At 41.1% G+C, this 15,364-nt stretch overlaps 2 protein-coding genes and 1 long non-coding RNA gene across 3 annotated transcripts in view; 2 read left to right on the forward strand and 1 right to left on the reverse strand.

Moving 5' to 3' along the window:
* Window positions 1–2,901, forward strand: part of myo5c (myosin VC) — a 130,442-nt gene extending 127,541 nt beyond the window's left edge. Inside the window, exon 41 of the mRNA XM_063065973.1 lies at window positions 1,438–2,901. Within this exon, the coding sequence (XP_062922043.1) occupies window positions 1,438–1,590 (153 nt within the window). The 3' untranslated portion in view covers window positions 1,591–2,901. The remainder of the gene's footprint in view (window positions 1–1,437) is intronic.
* Window positions 2,902–2,943: 42 nt separating this feature from the next.
* LOC134355690 (uncharacterized) lies at window positions 2,944–14,792 on the reverse strand. The gene is made up of 3 exons (XR_010020158.1): window positions 14,653–14,792; window positions 13,872–14,018; window positions 2,944–3,674 (listed from the first exon to the last, which is right to left on the reverse strand). It is a non-coding gene; the product is annotated as an uncharacterized LOC134355690 (long non-coding RNA).
* The window catches only part of gnb5b (guanine nucleotide binding protein (G protein), beta 5b), a 79,108-nt gene continuing 77,757 nt past the window's right edge, over window positions 14,014–15,364 (forward strand). The window contains exons 1-2 of the mRNA XM_063065975.1: window positions 14,014–14,193; window positions 14,681–14,824. Coding sequence (XP_062922045.1) covers window positions 14,699–14,824 — 126 coding nt within the window. The 5' untranslated portion in view covers window positions 14,014–14,193; window positions 14,681–14,698. The remainder of the gene's footprint in view (window positions 14,194–14,680; window positions 14,825–15,364) is intronic.

The raw sequence follows: 15,364 nt of genomic DNA on the forward strand, positions 1-15,364 counted from the left end.
CAGGTTAAGTCTGTGCTGAGGAAGGCAAATGTGATGTTAGCATTCACTTCAAGAGGACTAGAATATAAAAGCAAGGATATAATGTTGAGATTTTATAACGCACTGGTAAGGTTTCACTTGGAGTATTGTGAGCAGTATTAATTTGGGCCCCTTATCTTTGAAAGGATGTGCTGAAACTGGAGAGAGTTCAAAGGAGGATCACGAAAATGATTCCAGGATTGAATGGCTTGTTGTATGAAGAGCATTAAAGGCTCTGGGCCTGTATTTACTGGAATTCAGAAGAATGAGGGGTGACCTCATTGAAACCATTTGACTGGTGAAAGGCCTTGACAGAGCAGATGTGGGGAGGATGTTTCCTCTGGTGGGGGAGTCTTAAGACCCGAGGAGTCAGCCTCAGAATAGAGGGGTGTCCTTTGAGAATGGAGGAGAGGAGGAATTTCTTTAGCCAGGGAGTGGTAAATCTGTAGAATTCTTTGCCACAGGCAGCTGTGGAGGCCAAGTCTTTATGTATATTTGATAGATTCTTGATTGGTCAGGGCATGAAGGGATATGGGGAGAAGGTAGGAGAATTGGGCTGAGAGGGAAATTGGATCAGCCATGATGGACCATATGGCCTAATACTGCTCCTAAAATCGTGGTCCTATGAAAAATAATTTTGAACAATGTTTTCAACAGGGTATTAAATGTATAATGTATTAAAGACTGTCTGACTTGTTAAAATTACATGCTTTGGAATATTGTGGGTGAATTTTGCAAAGTTAGATAAGAATGATTCATGTATTTTAATAACCCATTTCAAGTAATATTTTGTTTCATGTGTTGTGTTTGATATTTGTGGTCTGGAGGAAATTTGTTTTGTTTTTGCTGTTTATAGGTACAGTCAGATGACAATAAACTTCAACTTGAATATTAAATTTTAAAAGTTCTGTTCTAAGTAGTTATGAGTGAATGAGTGAATCTCCCTCTGTCCCTCTGACTATACCCCTTGCCCATCCTCTGGGTTCCCCCCCACCTTGTCTTTCTCCCTGGGCCTCCTATCCCATGATCCTCTCTTATCCCCTTTGCCAATCACCTGTCCAGCTCTTGGCTCCATCCCTCCCCCTCCTGTCTTCTCCTATCATTTTGGATCTCCCCCTCCCACTTTCAAATCTCTTACTAATTCTTCCTTCAGTTAGTCCTGACTAAGGGTCTCAGCCTGAAATGTCGACTGTACCTCTTCCTAGAGATGCCGCCTTGCCTGCTGCGTTCACCAGCAACTTTGATGTGTGTTGCTTGAATTTCCAGCATCTGCAGAATTCCTGTTGTTTATGAGTGAATGAATTGGTTTTATCACAAATGGGACTTTCTGGGAAAGAGAAAGTGAAAAGACAATCAAGTGAACACTTGAAAATTTGTAAAACTGTTGAAATAAAATTCATTGTTCTTGTTTTCTTTTAGTCGCAACTCAACAGTCGTGAAGATGGTTCAACACTAATAGTTGATGCCAAATACCAATTCCAAGTGACTTTCCCTTTCAATCCATCTTCTCAGGCTCTGGAAACGATCCAGATACCTAACAGTTTAAAATTAAACTTCCTTACTAGGATTTGAAGCATGTAACTATAGAATATCATGGTACTTGAGAGTGAAGATGAATTATGTTGCAATTGATTATTTAAGACAATGATTGATAGTCCAGATTATGGAAATTGGATATTTTTTCTCCTTGTGACATGCCAAAATGTATGATATATTTGACTCTAAGAACACTTCCACGATGTGCAATTTTTTAAAAAGCGTAATCTATTTTTTATAAAATGTGAAACCTTCAGTTTGAATTGGCTGCTTTCAGAAGTATAGTATTTAATTTTTTAAAATACCATGTAACTGTAAAACAATAATTGCAAATGGCATAATTGTTATCTTAAAGACAAAAGCAAATAGAAATGTTTACATAAGAGAGAGGAGCAAGAGTTGGTCATTTTTCCCACTCAGGCCTGCTTTATCACTGAATAATGATCTGATTTTTGGTGTCAGGTCACTATTCTGTCTGACCCCATAATATTGAATTCTCTTGTAGCCCAAATTTCTGACTGTTTCAGTCACAGTCCTCATAATATTGATTACAAAATTATTTTACCAAAATCCATGAACTGGAGATTTTAAAACCTGTACAGTTTCTAGGGTGGTTTTAATATATGCGTAGAATATGGATACATGTTTAGAATTTTTAAAAAAATAGGAACATCGCAGAATGCATCAGTTTTTGTCACATTTTGGATTTCTATGTACAGAATGTGTTTTAAACCTTTATACCATGAGCACTGTTCAAAAATGCAAAGTTAAAATGTTGTGCAATAATGTCTTATTACTGTGTGAAATTTCAGGGCATATTGTAAAATTGTCAGGAAAATTTCACTATTAGAGACTGTGTTACCATTTTAAAAAAAAATTTAAGGGAAAATGGTGTCTATTGTGCCCCTTGGAATATAGCATTTCTGCAGTCTGTTCACAACACATTAAAGGAGTTTCATCCTCTAATCGGTCAAACACTACGCACCACTCTGGGTGTGTTTGGGTATAAAGTTAAGACCAGACTGAACCATGGTCAATCCAAATCCAAACCTGATCTCGAACCTAATGTTTCATTACCTGTCTGGGAGGCTTTTGTAAAAAAAAAATCATTAAAAAAAAATGATTTGTAACACTGCGTATCTGTTGTTGAAGTGTAGAAGATGCAGACAGTAATACTGATTGAACCGCCCTGATCTGAACAAAGCACTGAGCTAGTTAACATGGCAAGGTCCAATACAACCCTGAACTTTGACACAAGAAGCATAATCAGGTCCCATTAGAGCCATGCTCTACATACAACTAATTCCGTACTACATAAAAAGGATCCCTAAAGGCAGTCGATTTTTCTCTGTCACGTGAATCAGTGTTATTCTCCAACCCAGATTGTTCAAGTTCAAGGTGTTCAACCAGGTTCCTCTCCCGATTCAATTACCTTGCTATCATATGATTACCTATTTGGTGACCAGCTACAAGTTAGAGTTCTGAATTGTGGAAGAAGATTCAAAGTGTGCATTTTCAAATCCATTTAATTACCAGACCAGGTACATGCTCTACTTTGTCCAGATCTAGTTTTCCCTAGATTCTTAATAACTTCCTGGAGAAATGGAGTTGATTTTTTTTGTCACATCCTTGAAATCAAATCAAGGATCAACTTTATTCACCATGTGTTTTTACATTAATAAATTTCTATGGTGTGGTAGTGCAACGTGCAACATTCAACACTTATAAAGAATAAATCACCATCATTATGTGCTGTGTTGTATGACATGGGCGATCATGGTCTTATATCGGTCTTTAATCTTCTAATAAATTCTTATTCTTTTCTGTATCCACGACCATGATGGTTCTGGGCAAATTGCCATTACCTTCTTCTGGGCAGTGTCTTTACAAGACGGGTGGCTCTAGCCATTATCAATACTCTTCAGAGATTGTCTGCCTGGTGTCAGTGGTTGCATGATCTGCACCAGCTGCTCATATGACCATCCACCACCTGCTCCCAAGGTTTCACATGACTGTGATCAGGGAGGGCTAAGCAGGCGCTACACCTTGCCCAAGGGTGACCCTGAGGGAAGGAGCGCCTTACACCTCCTTTGGTAGAGACGTATCTCCACCCTGCCACCCTAAAGAATAATGAATTATAGAAAAATAAAGTTAGAGGTTAAAGTACAAACATAGAATAAAATGTGCATAAATACAGAAATACCAGCATGTATTTAATGATCTATTTAAACACCTAGTCATCATCATAGGTTTCTCTCTAATACCAAAGAGATGTCTAATTTTGCTGGTATTTTTGTCACATTGTAGCTGGATGGCACAGCTACCTTAATACCAGAGACCTAGGTTTCATTGTGGCTTGTGATGCTGTCTGTGTAGGGTTTGTACAATCTTCCCGTGGCCTTCTGAGTGGTTTCCTCCCACATGCCAAAGATGTACTGGTGGGAAGGTGAACTGGTCATTGTAAATTACCCCCAGTGTGGGTAGGTGGCAGGAAATTAAAGTAGTGGCTGAAGTTAAAGGGAGTGCAAGCTGTAAAATGGGATAGGTACAGATGAGGACTTGGTCTGTGCAGATGTGGCCGGTGATAACATCTATTTCTATGCTGTATGATTCCATGATACTAAGAAAACTATTGTCTGCAGTTTTGGTTCCCTAATCGGAGGAACAACATTCTTGCCATAGAGGGAGTACAAAGAAGGTTCACTAGATTGATTCTTGGGATGGCAGGACTTTCATATGATGAAAGATTGGATCGACTAGGCTTATACTCGTTGGAATTTAGAAGATTGAGGGGGGATCTGATTGAAACATATAAAATCCTAAAGGGATTGGACAGGCTAGATGCAGGAAGATTGTTCCCGATGTTGGGGAAGTCCAGAACGAGGGGCCACAGTTTGAGGATAAAGGGGAAGCCTTTTACGACCGAGATTAGGAAAAACTTCTTCACACAGAGAGTGGTGAATCTGTGGAATTCTCTGCCACAGGAAACGGCTGAGGCCAGTTCATTGGCTATATTTAAGTGGGAGTTAGATATGGCCCTTGTGGCTAAAGGGATCAGGGGGTATGGAGGGAAGGCTGGTACAGGGTTCTGAGTTGGATGATCAGCCATGATCATACTGAATGGTGGTGCAGGCTCAAAGGGCTGAATGGCCTACTCCTGCACCTATTTTCTATGTTTCTATGTTTAAAACATCACTGCATATTCTATTATAACAATAATGTATGTATTCATTATGATTATGAAGGATGATGCTATGAGGTTATGAAATGTGATTTCTTTTAAGATGAGGAGGTTAATTATTGGCTGTAATAATGTTCAATCATGCCTTTACCCCCATGTGGTGTCTTGGGCATTACCTAGCTTTATAAAACACCATTATTTAAACCCTCTAAACCTGCAAACAGATTGTTAATAATGTATCAGGAGTAGTTTGCAAATGGGAACATAAAGCTGATGATTTAGTTAGTTTCTGTACTTGCCTAAGATGCGTTTGTTTCGTACTTAACAGAACCCATAATCATTTCATAAATGTAACATGCCTGTTCAGTTTACATGGTGATTTACTATCAATCTGCTGATAAAATCTATGGCTGCTGTGCTTTGTTACTTTAAATGCCACCCTGGTGCCAGTGGTGAACTTGAACCCCTGCATCAAGAGGGCAGGCTACCCACGTGCCCCTGCAGGGGTACCAGTGAACAATCTGCACTGACACTTCACGCAGTCCTGAGGGATCATAGTGAGTGGTTGAAAGCAAGATCTTGTCTACTGTCTCAGACCCCTTTGTGTGAAAAAGAACAGGAACCTCTTGTTTATTTCTGTCCAACAATTGACCCTTAGCTATCACCACTGAAACATGTAGTACATTATTTATTTCATTGTTATTTGTAAAACAGCTTGGTGAACAATTTGGCTTTTTTTGCAGTGCTACAGTAACACAACTTTTAAGTGCTTAGTGAACCCTACAATGTAGAAACTTGCTCAATATAGGTTTCTTGAATCCAGAGTAACACACACAGAATGCTGGAGGAACTCAACAGATCAGGCAGCATCAATGGAAAGAAACTAGGCAGTCTTGATGAAGGATCTCGGCCCGAAACTGTTGGCTTTTTATTGCTTTCCATAGGTGCTGCCTGACTTGCTGAATTCCTCCAGTATTTTGTGTGTGTTACTCTGGATTTCCAGCAACTGCAGAATCTCTTGTGCTTATAGAATCCAAGTTCTTTCTTAAATATAGACAGCGGATAAAAGCAGTTTGCCATTCCCAACATTAACCTGACTTTAATTAAAACCATTCTTTTGTTAAACTAATTTTCTACTGGTGCTAATTAATGCAAAACTTGGTGTTAATGACTAAATAGATGTAGATCTGAAGTAACTGAGAAACTATAAATGTGTAAAGAAAATATTAAGGTATCTGAAAATTGGCCAATACAAGATAAGGATGTGTCAACCCTCTGTGTGCAGTGAAATTGTGTATGTGCTGGTAAAGATTTCTTCTGTTCAGTATTCCTAAAAACAATTTCTGATGCAAGTATTAGACAGATAAACCAGAAATTTGACATTACTACATTATAGTCAGTCCCCAGAGTACAACAGGGATCTGTCCCTGAAAATTTCACAAGTCAGAAATGAGCAATAACAGTGTGAGGGAGAGGATGAAAGAAACAGTGGTGTCAGGAGAGTGGGAAAAGTGGCCGCCAGACTGGGTGAGTGACTGAGTCTGGTCAGTATTTCCAGCTCTCTTCGACCTAACGGATCATTGAGGCTCCTGGGGTGTTGGTGGGGAGAGAACACATATGGAAATGCCCTTACCTACCCAGAAGTGGTGGGCCTGCAGTTTTGCAAACCCGTCTCCATCCATCCCACCAGTCTTCAAAATGCTCATTCATATCTACAGGGTGTTCACAACCCAGGGAGGACCCATGGTTGTTTTCCATTGCAGGACAAAACACCTCCTATATTTGAACTGCTTATATGTTATGTATGGGCACATGGCCAAGTGGTTAAGGCATTCGACTAGCGACAGAAAGGTCGTGAGTTCGAGCCCCAGCTGAGGCAGCGTGTTGTGTCCTTGAGCAAGGCACTTAACCACACAGTGCTCTGCGATGACACCGGTGCCAAGCTGTATCGGCCGTTGCCCTTCCCTTGGACAACATCGGTGTCGTGGAGAGGGGACACTTGCAGCATAGGCAACTGCTGGTTTTCCAAACCCTTTCCCAGGCCTTTCCAGGCACAGATCTGTGGTCTAATGGATGCAAGACTAACGGAAGCCTTAAATACGTTACGTAAGATCGGTTCTAAATTATCTCTTAACATTCCAAGATCAGAGACTACGAAGCCAGAAGACAATTTGATACTTCATCTTTGACCTTTATTCAGCTCTTCATCCCTCCAAGAGGGCCAAAACCTCCTCATGGTTTGGAGTCTTGCGTGCCTCAATAACTTGGAGAGCTATGTTGGCTGGAGTCGGGGCCTTGTGCTTTGACTCTTGGTAGGGTCACCCATGCCAAACAAGTCAAAGAACAGAGAGTGGTCCACTGGTCCTGGTTTGGGGGTTCAGCTCAGGGCCAACAACCCTGACTGGTCAAACAAAACTGTTACGGAAACAGCAACCAAGAATCCTTCTACAACTGAGTGTGACGTTACTCCTGAGTCTCCACCTGGGACTTGCATGATTGACCATAGAGAAAACCGAGGGGAAGCTACTGACATGATGAAGGAAGCCCTGAACACTGCCAGAGGTGCAAGACCTTCATTGCTGCTGCCCTAAATGCCAGTGGACAGTAAATAAGTAAGTCACATCTTCAACCAGCTTTTTCATTTTTGTTTTGCCTATGCTTTAAACCTTTGTAGCCTTTGTACAAAGTTAACGAAAATGTGTAAACTTTCTGATGCACTAGATGGCAGTATATTCCTTAAGTGTCCAACTCTTCGAAGTCAAAATCATATTGTGCTGTACACAAGCACTGTATTCACAGTTACAATGATGAACTTTACATTCAGCAGCATCACAGACACGTAGCTTTAGAGACACAATGTTTACAAGAAAAACAAATTAAACATAAGTTAGTTCCACGTGCTAGTAAGGCCAGAAATGGGAAGGTCATACAGGTTAACACGTGGCTAAGGAGTTTGTGTGGGAGGGAGAGCTTCAGATTTTTGGATCATTGGGCTCTCTTCCAGGGAAGGTAGGACCTCCATAGAACAGTCTTTTTGCACCCAAACTGGAGGAGAACTAATATCCTAGTGGGAAGGTTTGCTACTACTACACAGGGGTTAAATTAGAGTTGCAGGGGGATGCGAACCAAAGTGCCGGAAGAGATAGTTGAGTGGTTGTGGAGAGAGATGTTGTTAAGACCTCAGACAAAGTCAGGAAACAAAACATTGAACACAGTAAACTAATGTTCTGAATTGTGCATATTTCAATGCAAGAAGTATTCTGGGAAAGGCAGATGAGCTCAGGCCGTGGATCAACACATGGAATTATGATATTGTAGCCATTAGCGAGACCTGGTTGCCCAAGGGGCAGGACTGACAGCTCAATATTCTGTGGTTCCATTGTTTTGGATGAGATAAAGCGGGAAGGGTTTAAGTGTGAGGGGTTGCACTTTGGGAGGACCAGCCATGGTAGTTCTTGCAGAGTGAACAGTAGAGCACTGAGGAGTGCAATAGAACAAATGGATCTAGGAATACAGGTCCATAATTCAATGTAAGTGACGTCTCAGGTAGACAGGATCATTAAGAAAGCTTTTGGCACATTGGCCTTCACAGATACTGAGTACAGGAGTTGGGATGTTATGCGAAGTTGTATAAGAAGTTTGTGAGGTCTAATTTGGAGTATTGTGTGCAGTTTTGGTCACCTACCTACAGGTAATATGTAAATAAGGGTACAGAGAAAATATACAAGGATGTTGCCAGGACTAGAAGACCCAAGTTATAAGGAAAGATTGAATAGGTTAGAACTTTATTCCCCAGGATGTAAATGATTGAGGGGAGATTTGATAGAGGTATACATAATTATGAGGGATATATATCCAGTAAATGCAAGCAGACCTCTTCCACTGAGTTTGGGTGACATTACAACTAGAGGTCATGGATTAAGGATGAAAGGTGAAATGTTTAAGGGGAACATGAGGGGAAACCACTTCACTCAGAGGGTGGTGAGAGTACGAACGAGCTGGCAGTGGCAGTGATGGATGTGGGGTCGATTTCAACATTTAAGAGAAGTTTGGATAGGTACATGCATGGGAGGGATATGAATGGTTATGGTCTGGGTGAAGGTCAATGGGACTAGGCAGTTTAAATGGTTTGGCCTGGACCTGTTTCTGTGCTGTACTTTTCTATGACTCGGTACAGGAAAGAAAAACTAGAACAAAAATATCCATTGTAGAAAAGCAAACTTTTCTCCAGAAATGCATCCTTAAATTACAAACAAAACATAGGAAGCACAAGATAGTTGAACATTTCTGCCACTCAATAAGATCAATTTGATACGATCTTGGTCTAAGTTTTCCCTTTCCCTCCCTGTACCTTGTATTTTAAACTTAATTTGATTTTTGCTTTGAATATATTCAACTTCTCCTTTCTGGAGATGGAAAATTCCAAAAGCACACTGTTCTCTAAAAGGAAAACTGCTTCTTATCTCAGTCTAAAACAGGCGACTCCCTTATTCTGAAACAATGCTACCTAGTAAAAAATGCATCAGTTAGGGGAAACATTCATTTAGTCAACCAGCCTCAGAAGCTTGCATGTTTGAATAAGGTCAGGTCACTTGTCAATACTCCAACCAATAAAGGCCAGCCTGCTTAACCTCCATATGTCAACCTCTTCATCATAGAAATTAGCCAAGTGAATGTTCTCTGCACTGTTTACAATGTCACACAAACTTAAGTAACTGTGGAAATCCATCTTATCTATACCCTTCATGATTTCATAAACCTCTCTGGCACCCCTTCAACCCAGGGAAAACAGTCCTGGGCTCTGCTGCATCTCCTGATTGCTCAAGATGTCCAGTCTAGTCAACATCCTTTGAATCCTACTTGCAGTAAAGTGACTTGAACTGCACACGGTATTCCAGGCGCACACTCGCCAAAGTCTTGTACAGTTGTAATGTGATGTTCCAATTCTTGTACTCATTGCCTGCTCCCATGAAAGCAAGCATGCCCGATGCCTTCTTTACTGCCTTGTGTACTTGTGTAGTCACTTTCAGAGAACTCTACACTTGACCCCAAAGTTACCACGTACTGCAACACTCCCCAGGACCCTGTCAATCACTACATCCTGCTTGGTTTAACTTCCCAAAATGAATCACCTCACTTTTTAAAAAATAAATTTTACTTAGAGAGACACAGCACAGAATAGGCCCTTCGAGTCCAGCAACCCCTGATTTAACCCTAGCCTAATCACAGGACAATTTACAATAACCAATTAACCTACTAACTGGTACATCTTTGGACTGTGGGAGGAAACCAGAGCACCCAGAGGAAACCCAAGCGGTCATTGGGAGAACATAGTAGACTAGCATCAATACCTGCAGCACACCACTGATCACAGGCCTCCAATCTGAAAACCAACCCTCCACTGCTACCCACTGGGCCAAATTTGTATCAAGCTGCCTAGCTCACCCTAGGTCCCATGTGATCTCACTTTCTGAATGGTACACTATGCAGAACCTTGTCAAAAGACTTGGTAAAGTCTATGTAGACAATGTCTACTGTCCTGCCTTCATCAACTGTCTTGGTCACCTCTTGAAAAAACTCAGTATTACAATTCCCCATGTGGGGAAATGGGTGTTGTGTTGATCTACCTTGGAAGGAAGAATATAAAAGCAAATTGTTATTTACATCAAGTGAAACTACAGAATCATTGTAAAATGGATCTGGGGATCTGCTGAACAAACAGTTATCCTGCAGGTATACAAGTAATTAGGAATGTTAATGGTATGCTGATCATTATTAAAAGAGCTATAATGAAAATGTACAGAAGATTTGATACAACCACAGGTGACACCACAGCTGCAACACTGTACGATTTTGGTCTCACTAGGATGAAATGTGAAAGAGGCAAGTTTTTCACACTGAGGATGGAGGTTTACTGTATAGAATGAATTGCCAGAGGAAGTAGTACAGGTGGGTATAATTGCAACATTTAACAGGCATTTGGACAGTTATAGTACATGGATAGGAAAGGTTTAGAGGGATGTTGACCAAATGCAGGCAAATGGGACCAGCTCAAGAAGACACTTTGGTTGACATTGCCAAGTTGAGCCAAAGACCTTCCTTCTGGATGGTGTAACTATTGACTCCAATACATCTGACATTATTTTACACATTCCCTTAACCAATCTAGATCTTTTTCATGGGGAATATTTGTCCTCGCCAGAGCTTGCTAACCATTCTGATTCTCAAATGTGATGAAGCCACGTTTACGAGAAACTTTGGGAGACTAGTCCATCAAAATTTGAATCTCTAAACACTTTCTGAGAGCTGAAGTAGCCTGGCTTATGTTTCATAACAAATTTGTGCTTTAGTCCCAGACTTAATGTCCCAAATGCTTGTGTGTTTATTTATAATTAGATGACAGGTACCAGTGTTGAGCAACAGTTTCAAAGGCTGTACAGCACAGATTCATGAATTTTGTCCTCCTGAGTCCTTCAGGATCACCAAAGAAGGAATTGCAATGTACGGAAGATATCAAAGCATCTTAATGCATTCACTGTATTTCAAGTTGTGTTAACTGTTAAATAGACAAAACGGTAGCTCGCTTCCATAGCAACCAAACAATTGGCCCTTTCCAGGAGACAGTCTTTCCATTATCCCATGAGGGAATCAAGTACCTAAATTGATTCTTCACCTTGTAAGCCAATAACAGTTAAGATGAAATGCATGGATTAGCTTCCAAAATGTAATTGTCTGTCATTGTGTTTAAAATATGGGAATCTCTATACATGGCTGCCATACTGATCATACCTATTGGTCCAAAATGGTGATGGACTTGATTGCCACAAATGAGGATAAACCAGTAGTGTGTGCGAGTCTGACCCAGGCAAGGGTAGTTAGTTCTCTTTTTTGAATTCTGCAGTATTTACACTCAAAAGTTAATCGTAACATTTGCTCAAATTATTTAAATATCTAAATCAAAGTAAATAAATATTTTTTAATGTCTGATCAAAACTGTTCCATACTTGCTGACATTTCCCATTCTGCAGTAAAATAATTTACACTACCTTATGAACTTTAGATCATTTAAGTGGGACTTACTTTAATCCATTTTAAATCTTTCAATGCCCTTGATGCAAGGGATTTGAAATAGCTTAAGACTGTGGTTTCAGTGCAGAGGCTCTGTCAGATGGATGTATTAAAGCAAAATGACTACGTGCAGCACATTTGAAATACTCTGCCTTTTCACATGTTCCTAGCCACCTTTTTCCCTCCTGAAGTGTTAATAATAAATACGAAAGCAGGTCAGGCAGTATTCACAGAAGGGAAAATAGAGTTCATGTCTTAGGATGAACACCCTTCATCAGAAATGAAACATGAAATTTTACTCTTTCTACAGATGCTGCTCGACTTGTTGGGCATTTCTACCATTTCCTGTTCTAATTGCACCATTTCTGGCTTTTGAAAAAAATTAACAGAATATTTGCACAAAGAGCTCAGTCTGTGGGCTTTAGTTCATATCAAAGACTCTTCAATCAAATGTTAACCCTCCCCTACTTAACACCCAAGACCACAAAGAAAATGGGAGCAGGTTAGGCTGTATGGCCCCCCCAAGCTTGCTTCATCATTCCTTATAATCATAGCTAACTTACTTAGGACTCACTCCCCCTCCATACCAATTTCCCACAGCCTTCAATTCCCTGATCTCTGAAAAGTGTATCCACCTTCTCCTTAAAAAGTGATCCAGCTTCCACAACTTTCTTTGGGAAGAGATTCACCACCCTCTGAGAGAAGAGGTTCAGTTTTAAACATCCATTTCCTTGTCTTGCAACAATGTCTCCTTGTTCAAGACTCTCCCATTTTTGAAAACATTTTAACACCTACCCTTCCTTACCACTAAGGATATGATGCTTATCAATAATAAAATACTGAAAGTATGCAGCAGGTCATCAGCATCTCAGAAAAAAGAAACAGTTAACCCTTCATATAATGACTTTTCCTCATAATCATTATATTAAATAACTAACTTCAAATAGCATAGGTAAAAATGTAAAACCTTGTAATGCTGTGGTTATTCATAGTATAAAATAAGGAAAGGAAAATTTGGAAAAACTCAGCAGGTCTCTGGCATCTACAGAGCCGATTCCCTTTTACTGGAATTGGGAAAATTTAGAAATAAGACACATTTTAATATTCTGTCAAAAAGGGAGGAAAGGACTGTGTCTAGGTTGTAGGCATGGAAGACTCGAGGACCAAAAGCAGGATGGAGCCCAGTAAAAGAGGGATCAGTAAGTGATGAAAGGTGGGCCTGGAGACGGAAATGGGTGAAGATGAATGTATAGAAAACAGAACAATAAACATGTTGATAATGGCAGACACCAGGCTTGGAATTGCTGAACTTGGGGGTTTTTGATGTCAGGTCATAGACCTGAGATGTTAATGCTCCATCCACCATTGCTGTTTGACTTCTGAGAAATTCCGTTTTTGCCCATGATACCTTTGAGTATTTTTTATTTCATATTTCCAAAACCTGCTGTATTTTGCTTTTGAATTCACCACCCTCTTTTCGTTCAGATGCAATGCACTGGCCACATTTTGTATTTCTTTTTCTTCCATCCTTACTGTGTTTTTAATTTCTGGCGTCGCCTAAGTTTGAGAACATGGGGCACGTTAGGACAATATTGATGTGCAGGTTTGTTATAGTCCTTGTCCATTTCTCCCCAGTACTGAAGGACATTACTTGGTTTTATACTTCCTTTAACACACTTCGTGTCTCTGCTATCCGTGCGGCTACGCTTAATTAAGACTTAATTATGAACGCGTTCCCTATCTCCTTTATAGCATAGAATGATAAGCACAAGAGATTCTGCAGATGCTGAAAATCCAGAGCAACACACACAAAATGCTGAAGGAACTCTGCAGGACTAGCAGCATCTATGAAGCGGAATACACAGTCGAACTTTCCGCCCGAGACCCTTCATCAGGACTGGAAAGGAAGGGTCTAGAATGAGGCCACTCGGTCCGTCGAGTTAATGCTCCCTCTAAGTAATCCCATTCCACAGCAATTTTCCCTTCTGCCCGTTCTCCCCAGTCTCATTATCTCTCATAGATTATATAAACCACGCGCCCAGAGGTACATTTCAGTTAACCTACTCACCTGTATGTCTTTCGGGTTGTGGTGCACGTTCTGCAAACCGCCAAACCAAGCTGCTGAACTGAAGCGGGAAAACGATGTTTATAGATGAAGTATACCGTGCGGTTGTGGAACGAGAGGTCAGTTTCCAGTTGGACGATTCTGCGCCTTCTACAATAAAACGAGAAGTTTCAGCCAATATAAGGTTCTGTGTTGAGGAGCTGAGCAGAAAGTCTCAGATGACCTGTAATCTCTTAAAGGGATTTCGGACTGTCTTATAGATTGGAACCGCTTCTCGCATTCTCCATTTTACTGAAAGCTCTCTTCGCGTTCGACCCACTGCAAGGTACGTGCTACCATGTTCAAACGGTGCCATTTATAAGCGTCTCACTCCTGCACACCTTTTCAATTATTCGGAATTAACCCCCCCCCCCCCCCGCAGTCGTGTAAATGTTCGGGGAGAAGGCTAACTAATTGCTAAAGCTTATTGATATGCTACCTGTTGCTGTATGACTAGCACCGCTGGTCCAAATGGCGTTCTGTGCGCGATTGAAGCACATTTATAGGCTTTCGGGAGCTCAAATTGTAGAATGTAAAACATTGTAATGAGAATATCAGAATCGTTTTAATGGAACGTGATTCGGTGTAAACGCGCACATATGAAAGTCGAGCGATAGTGCTCACTGTGAGACGGTGTCTATCTGCTTGTCAGTGTTTGTTGTGCGCGTTCGAGTGGATTAAATGGCGCGGATTTTGTTGTCGTTGACCAAATGCCCATATGCTGTCTCTCGCTCCGCTGATTTACCTTCCCCTGTCTGTGTTCCCGGCCTCAGGTTTTCACATCCTGGGAGATGTGCGACCAGACCTTTGCTGCCGCTGTCTTTGGACCCTGTGAAAAATGTCAAGAAGTCGGTCCGTTGCGGAACCTGTACATGAAAGATGGGCAGATCAACCTCTGCTCGCTGTGCGTCGAAATGGTAGGACATCGTTAGGGCGAGCGTGGCCGGCGCTGGCACTTCGGGAGATAACGGGCGTTGGACCTAAACTCACTCCATCCCAACACCCCGCCGGTATTTAAAAGTCGTAAATGACTCCGTGGGACTTCCCTCTCCTCCCTGCAGGGGTTTAGGTCGGGACCCCTGACATGATTCGGAGTTCTGTTAACAATCATGCCACATGGAAAGTTGCCATTCTGCCTGTCATGCACCTGCTAGCTCTATGAATCACAACTTCGGGATAAGCTTCCAGGTGCTCATTCTATTTCATTCCGCCCGTAAGTTGGTATAGGGTGAAAGGTCCTCCAACGATATCACTGATGTCCAAATGTACTCCAGAAATTCGATTTCACACTGGGCTTTTGGGGTTTGGAATGCACTTGGCAGAATGAATCCTAATATAGAAAACCATAGGAATCGGATTGTCCGGGCAAAACACAGTTCATTCACACCACTGGACATAAACCAGGAGTCCGGAGAACATAACAAGACAAATCAGGAGAAGTCTATTCAACCCCCAGC

Source organism: Mobula hypostoma, chromosome 13 (assembly GCF_963921235.1).
Source record: "Mobula hypostoma chromosome 13, sMobHyp1.1, whole genome shotgun sequence".
Taxonomy (NCBI): domain Eukaryota; kingdom Metazoa; phylum Chordata; class Chondrichthyes; order Myliobatiformes; family Myliobatidae; genus Mobula; species Mobula hypostoma.